Raw genomic sequence first — 8,239 nt, 5'->3', positions numbered from 1 at the left:
ATTGATATTTTTACATTTTGAAAATATCTTCAATTCTTGTTTTATCATGTTTTGATTGTTCAGCAGTGAGGGTTTTGTGAATTATTTTTCAATTTAAAAGTTTTACAAATCATGATAAATTGTTCAATCAAACCCATCATAGCCTTTTTCTGAACCCCATGCTACTTTGTCTTCATGTGCCTGGTTGTTCCGTTATCCATGATATACTTTGATTGACCTCCGTAACACCTGCACAGGCACCAAATCAATCAGTTGAACAATGCAACCCAAGCCTTCTTGGTCTTGGGTAATTTGATATGAATTGTTTCAGACAAGCTTGGAAAATCTTTTTCAACTTTCTCAATCACACTATCTTGTGTCTTGACTTCAGCTTTCTCAGTTGAATCAAGTTTCTTCTCAACATCAGAAATTTCTTTCTTTTTGATCACCCAAGTTTGACCTTCTGAAACAATGTTCTTGACATAAAGTTTTGAAATCTTTTGATCATTTCTGTTCAAAGAATCATTGGTTCCTTTTGAAATCTGTTTTGGTACAAAACTTGATGATTTCTGTTTATCATCTTCTAATTTCTTCTTCTTTTCAACATAAACAAGCTTAAAATTTTGTTGCGAACATCTTCTAGCGATGTGTCCAACTTGAATGCATTTGAAACACATTTTATTTGAAAATCTTTACCCTGTTGATGTAGTTTCTTTTTAGCAAAGAATTCCTCATTAGTTTGGCGACTAAATTGGAATTCTTTTTCTTTCTTCGAACTTGTTCCATGAACAAAGTTCATCTTCTTCACACACTTTAACTTTTGAAATCTCTTGTTTTGATTTTTCTTTTTATAACCTAAACCAGCTCTTTCATTTTTAAAAATTTTCTTTTGATAGTGCGAGTTTCTTGGTTTGGTATAAAAAGATTTCTCTCTCTTGAATTTCAAATTTCTTGCATTTGTTGCAAGATTCTCAATCTCTGAAATCTCGATTTCCACCAACTTAAACACTTTTTTGAGCTTATCCAAAATCATGTTTTGAATCGAAAATTTATCATCTGAAAACAATTTGTCAAATCCAATCATTTTGTACATCACCATTGTTGGATCATCATTCATTTTAGCATAAGATTTCGAAAGATAATCCTATGAAAACTTTCTTCATCTTCAAACTTTGATTTTGAATTATCATTTTTGGTGGAATCATTCTGTTTTCCATTATCAAAAACTTTTTCAACTACATCATTCACCAACTCTGACTCACAAACATCATCAGGTTTGGTGTATGTCACATCAATATCTTCGGGCAACTGATCAATTTGGTTTTGAACAGATTGTAATTTAATGTTCAGCACCTTTTCCACCCCTAATTTTTTTGGCAATAACCGTCCCTAAAGGGAGGTGGAACACGATGATTTTCTGACCCTTTTTCGTTCCCAACAACTTTTTCTTATGATATGTTCCTTTTATTTATTTGATTTTGTAACTTGGTATTAATATTTGAATTCATGATATGTGTGACAAATTTAATTAGGTGACTTTAAATATCCAAACTTGTAACAGTGTCATAAGCTTTGGGTAATCATCATGCTCCATACCATTCCGCTGCGGGTCGGGATGTGACATGTTGTGGTAACCACTAAGCTTTGGGCAATCATCATGCCCCATAACTTTACGCATTAACATGCCACACCTTTTTACTAGATCTTATAAGGATGGTTTTTGTCGGTTGTCTCATAGAGTACTCATAATAACTTCCCAAAGACGTGTGATGGTCGAATAAAGTAAACTCTTGTAAATCAATAACATACTTAGTTAACAGAGCATCAAGGGGAAGTAAAAGCCCAAGTAACCCTTTCTTAAATCTGATTTGAAAACTATCTTTTATTTAATTATTTTTTGTCGTTTTATAACCCACAAAAACGACTTCTTTATGGCTTGACTAGACATTGACACCATCTCAGTACTAAAAGCTCTTGTTTCTTTGGACTAGCAGAGTATCTTACCATCACTTATTACGCTAACGATGGGTGCACATGCCCCAACATGATGTTTTGAGTGATAGTATCTTAACGTGTTTTATAAAGCATCAATATTTATATACAGTGCACTTCACATCAACTAATGAAACTTGGCAAGTGGGAGAACCCATTTAGTTTTTGCAGCCATAAGGGGGCTCCCCACTTGCATTCTCGGTCATGAACAACAAGAAGATTTTGTAGGTTAGCTCTTTATTCGAGGTAATTTTCGTGTTGTTGGTTTGATTCTATGAAGGTTTCATCATTTATACGCCTAATTGGCGAACCATGGTGTTAGGACTTTGAGAGACTTTGGGAATTCACTAGAATGAGGTTATCCGGGATTCGATTAGCACGAACCCTTGTGATTAAAGGTGAACCCTAACCCTAATTTCTTTAAATTTCTTTAATAGTTAAATGCTTGGTTGGTCCCTATGGTTTGCGAAAATTGCAGACTTGGTCCCAAGGGTTCACTAATTACACACTTGGTCCCGGTGGTTGTAATTTTTGAACTCGGGTGTTCCTTATCACTAACCTACGTTAAATATATCAGTTAACTATGTGTTAAATGACTAAATTGCCCTTAAACTAAAAAACAAAAACACCTAAAAAAATATTTTAAAAAAACAAAGGGTCCACCCCTCATCTTCTTCCTCTTTTCACCAACCACCAACATCACCTCCACCTTCAACCCACCGTCACCACCATTGTCACCTTCAACCCACCACCTCCATCTCCGCCGTAAACGCACCACCTCCGTCGTCACCACCTCCACCTCCACCATAAACCCACCGTAAACTCCATATAAGGTATTCACATAAAACCCATAATCCATCAACATTCCAAAACAATGATTCAAACTAACCACATGTACTAAAACAGTTCATATCCGTCACCTTCTTCATAGATTCCGCTTTTGTTTTCTTCGATCTGTATTTTCCAGCAGCCAATTCAGGCCCTACAAATAGGGATCTGGAAGACCGATCGAAACAAATCTGTTATAAGAAGATACAATCTGGCGTCCAAGGGGACCGTTCCATCTTGTTACACCTTGATCTTTCAAGGTTTCAACTGCACCGATGCTTGCGACCAACAACCATGTTTTAATTCTAGCTCTGTTGTTCATGTTGGGTTTGATTTGAACTTTGGGGTTATGCTTTGAGTGAAAGGATACTAGATTGTAACCAGAAGTGAATGAATTTAGGTGATTGATGATTTTAATTGTAATTAGTAGAATCTATATAATAATGAATTTAGGTGATTGATGATTTTCATGCTCTGTTACTGCAATTGAAAGTTATTTGCAAATGTGATAATCAACCTTATGATTTCTGAATTAGATTATGGTGAATTTAGGGATATTGGAAAGATACAATAATATTTTATACACTCGTTTAATGCACAGTGAGAAGAATTATGGCAGATGAAGAAGAATTGGAGAGAGAGAGATGTTGGGTTGAAGGTGGAGGTGTGGTGGTGGGTTTAGAGAGTGAGAGAGAGATGTGGGAGAAGAAGATGAGGGATGGGCCCATCTTGTTTTGGTTTTTTTTTTTTTAATTGTTTAGGGACAATATAGTCATTTCATGAAGACTTAACTGGAAAATTTAACAAAGGTTAGTGTTAAGGACCACCCGAGTTTAAAAATTACAACCACTGGGACCAAGTGTGTAATTAGTGAACCCTTAGGACCAAGTCTGCAATTTTCGCAAAGCACAGGGACCAACCAAGCATTTAACTCTTTCTTTAAATTTTAAGTTTTGGGTGGAATTAGGAGTCGAAACCCTAACCGGGTTGTCTAGGGCTTGCGTCAGGGGGGGGGGGGGGGATGGTATACCTCAGATATGGAGGCCGATGGAGATAAGGGTGGTCGGCAAGAATTTTAACACAGGTCGTGAGTTCGCTAGCTTTGTAGTTTGTCGTTGAAATGAGTTCTGATTTAATGTGGTGTTTTGCAAACAAGGTGAGTTCTATTGTCCCACTTTTTTACATTTAATCCTTTTGGGGCTGATACGAATACTTAACAGATTGGAATTAATTGTTTGAATGAGAATAGGCATATTATGTTGTTTTACAAAAATTTTGACGTTTGAGATTATACACCTATATGTTTATTTACAAAGATTGTTTTGGAGTCAATTATGTTAGTAGTCCCTATCTACGCTAGGGACAAGTCTTCATGCGGTTGAATGTTGCGTTGAGGTGACATGAGCTTGATCATATGGGTAGTTGTTGTGGCGAGACAACATTATGTATAATGATTTCATGCGGGTGAAGGTTGCGTTGAGGTGACACGAGCTTGAGCGTATGTGCAATAGTTGCGTTAAGGTGACGATGTACCCAGAGTGGTTGTGCACCTAGATTTTTGTAGGTCTTTGAAAAGAATTTTCTTCAAATTTTAAATTGGGTTTTATAGTTATTATTGAAACACATTGATCGAGAACTCTATGTTTCTATCTAAATGTTTTGAAGTTGCGAACATGTTGCTTACTTAATAGAACCCACTCAACGCTATTGATAACTTGTTTTGCATGTGTGTCAGATTAGTGATTTGGATGCTTAGGATGGCTGCTCCTAGGCGATGGTGATTTGGTTACCTGGTATTGTAGTAGACATTGACATTTCTCTCTTTGACTTTTGTTGACATTTGGCTTTTGCTACATTTTTATTGTAGACTACCACTGTGTTGCTTTAAAATTTTAGTGTAGAACTAAGTGTGATGCCATAATACCAACACGTAGGGTTCCTGGGTTTTGGGTCCTTAGAAATCATGGAAGGAGACAAAGTATTACCATATATGTAAAGAAAGCTACAACAATTTACTAAACCACCGCCATTCTATGAAAAGTAAAAACCTTTCTTTATAAATGTCATTTGGTTGCTTTGATAAGTCCAAAATCAGAGGGATGAGTGTGAAAAAGATGTTGAAAGCTGAATATAGTCGTTACACAACGTTCAAGAAATTAAAACAAGCTAAAAGACAATTTTAGGCGTTACACGGTAGATTCATCAACCGTGAGATCGACCTCAGAATGGTCAAAATTGTTTTCTTGACTTCCTTGTGTTTTACCTATAAATATAAGTCTTTCCCATCCTTTTTTCACACACCCCTTTTGCTCATAATGCTTTCAAATACCCATCTAATTAATACCTCTCTAGTTCCCATGATATTTACACATCCAATCAAGGCGAGATTGAAGATCAAAGATCAGGAACAAAAAGAAGAAGTTGTGCTTCAACTTAAATATTCAATAAAAGAGACGTTTAGTTGAGTAACTCTCAGTTTTCTATTATCACTGTTTGGTTTCAAACAAGTTTAAACCAAGCAAAATTGGTGTTTAATTAAAGGAAAATTTTATGAAAACCTGTTTACCCCTTCCCCTTTCTAGTTTTCTACGATGTTGATCGGTAATTTTGTCTTCTTTGTATTGAGGGTCTTATTTAACATAATTTTCAATCTTCTTCAACGTTTGAATATCATGCTTTCCACAAAAAGAAGATACTGCATTTAAAAGTAGACCAAATCCACATTCTCTACAATTTGTCACAAATTCTTTGGTTGGTTTCACTGAATAAATTGTTTATATCATCTCTTGATATTTCTTTTGAAGTGTTCTTGATAATTTATCCATGAGCCCTAAAATGCGTAACACCATATTCACATAAAAAGATCCAATGATTTGAAATATTAGGGCTTTTATTTGCAATATATTCAAGGAATAAGGTAGTTTTTTGTATGCAGTAATGAGAGCCAAAATGAAATGGACTATGGCGTGGTAATGAAAAAAAAATATTTGATTGGTTAAATTAATGCAATCACCCATTACATAAAGCGTTACATTCCCTCAAATTCATTACATCTACCCTCTTGTTTTATTTTTCATTCCATTCCCACTCTCACCCTTCCTCACCAACACTACCCACCACCGCCGCCATCCTCCACCGTCGACCACCACCGCCGACCACCACCACCCGCCACACTGCCAACCGCCGTTGTCATCACCTGCCACCGCCGTTGTCCACCACCATACGACCATCGCCACTTCCAACCACCACTGGCGACCACCGCCACCCATAGCCGTTGCCACCACCCACTACCCTCGCCACCTTCACTGACCAATGCCACTGCCACCCTCGACCACTGCCGCCGTCACCACCCGCCTCTGCCGCCACCCTTCACCGTCGACCACCCGCCACCATCGCCAATCGTTGCCGACACCACCCTCCACCACCGTCAGACACCAATACCGACCACCGCCACCCACCGCCGATGCCACCGCCACCCGCCACCTTTACCGACCATCGGTGCCACTGCCGACCAACGCCACTGCCACCCCAGACCACCGCTGGCGCTACCCTCCTCTACTAACCACTGACACCACCACCAACCACCACCAACCACTCCCACCCACCGTCGCAGCCACCCATCTTTTTCGGCACCAGCACCGCCGCTACCCACTACCGCCGTCCATCGCCTATTTTATTCCTTCGTCTTTTCTTGTCTACCTAACAACACAAGGTTTCATTCCATTCGCACATGGTAACCAAAAAATACTATGGAATGGTAATGATAAATTTCATTCGTTTGTCCATTCCATTACCTCGTCAATTCTTTTCACCCGTCCACTCCATTACTCCATACCAAACAGACTAAATGTTTTGTAATGAGAATTTCATCGCCTTTCAATATCAATTCTCGAAAATTATATTTTCTTTTATAAGAATACAAGTCGCATTCAACAAAGTAGTTACCTCGGCACAAAAGTTCTCTAACACACGTGTGTTTTCTTGCAATCACCACAACCACTAAGGTTGATGACCAAAACAATGTACATAATATGTGAATTTATTTTTCCAAAATCTTTACTTTCTCCTATTAAACTAAGGTTATGGGAATGTAGTTAAATGATCATTAAGAATGCTATGCAAGTGCTCAAATGTGGTATATTGACACTGTAACGATGTTTGTTGTTTTTCTTACTTGTCTAGTGACTAAGAAACCCATTATTTTTCAAGGTCATGGCAATGAGTTTGAATTACAAAGCTTTTAATAAGATTGCCACTAATGTGTTTTTTTTTTCTTTTTTTTTTTTTCTATCACCTTGATGAAGTTGCAAATGATATATACAAATATGTAATCGAGTTATGAGTGATCTGGTATGTGGTGTTTATTTCTTGTAAGTATTGAGAATACCAAATGGCTTGTAGCTTATCAAGGTGCATAGTAAATATGTTCTATTGTCAAGTGGTTGAAGACTCAAGTTTAATGATAGACACTCGTATAGAAATATGAATTAATTTATAGGGCGTATGAGTAGCCACATTTTCAAAAGATGAAAAACGAAATATATTTTAGGCAGCTCAAAGAATCTATAATAAAGGATGTGGAATGAACTGGTTTCTCAAACAACATTAGCACATATTGTAAAACTCAACATGAGCATGGTCATAAAAAAATAATAAAATAAACAAATAAAGCAAGGAACACAATGTATTAGTGCAATACATTGCATAATAATACATAACTGTTATTTATATATTTATTTTTAATATGGTTATCAACACCTAAAATAGATTAGATTTGTTCCACAAATTTTCTTCAATTATATATAGTTTTTTGTATCTCTTGTAACATACATCTCATTCAATGAAATATTATAGTTTTTTCTCTCTATTGTTCTTCTCTTATAATTGTGCTATTAGGCTAGTTTCACAACACGTTATCAGCACGAAAGTGCTCTCGCTAAATCCTAGTTCTTGAAGCCGTAGTCATATGTATCGCTTACAAATCCCGTACCGAAAACCCTTCTAATCTGAGGTAATCTATGCAATACTTCTCAACCACCGAAGGTACTGGCGAGAAGTCACGAATCTGCAAGGAGCAGAGAAAGTCGTTGTTTTGTGATTTGGGTTTGATGGTGATTGGTTTCAACATAACGACGACAAGGTGCATAGTGATCTTGTCCAACAGTGGCTCTACGGTTACTTCGAAACTTGCCGAAATCAAACTTCAAGGAAAACAGAAAGGCATCCAAACACAGTAGATGTTTGAGATCTACTCGCTTATACGCAAATCAGATAATAAATCGATCCTCGGTTGAATTTATTTTACATATAACATACTTATTTACAATTAGTACGCAGAATGAAACAATAAATATGTTCTTTAAGAACCTCTCACCTGGATATTCTAAAACTCAAATCCTACAAGGAACAAAACCGACAAATATCAACTAACTTTAGATTT

The 8,239-nt window shown here is 36.9% G+C and overlaps 1 protein-coding gene across 1 annotated transcript; it reads left to right on the top strand.

Moving 5' to 3' along the window:
- The first annotated feature begins 6,111 nt into the window (after nt 1-6,111).
- On the top strand, nt 6,112-7,141 carry LOC110894258 (extensin-like). The gene is made up of 2 exons (XM_022141453.1): nt 6,112-6,532; nt 7,104-7,141. Exons 1-2 carry the CDS (start codon nt 6,112-6,114, stop codon nt 7,139-7,141), a joined length of 459 nt encoding a protein of 152 aa, XP_021997145.1.
- The last annotated feature ends 1,098 nt before the right edge of the window (nt 7,142-8,239 follow it).

The sequence above is a fragment of the Helianthus annuus genome, chromosome 2, assembly GCF_002127325.2.
Source record: "Helianthus annuus cultivar XRQ/B chromosome 2, HanXRQr2.0-SUNRISE, whole genome shotgun sequence".
NCBI classification, from domain to species: Eukaryota; Viridiplantae; Streptophyta; class Magnoliopsida; order Asterales; family Asteraceae; genus Helianthus; species Helianthus annuus.
This window is presented reverse-complemented; position numbering and strand designations above follow the sequence as displayed.

What these genes read in the sequence shown, in the direction of transcription:
- LOC110894258 (XM_022141453.1), top strand. Translation starts at nt 6,112, where the DNA reads ATGCCACTGCCACCCTCGACCACTGCCGCCGTCACCACCCGCCTCTGC. An exon ending in TTTCATTCCATTCGCACATG is followed by an intron (nt 6,533 to 7,103) that starts GTAACCAAAAAA and finishes ACCTTGATGAAG; the next exon opens with TTGCAAATGATATATACAAA.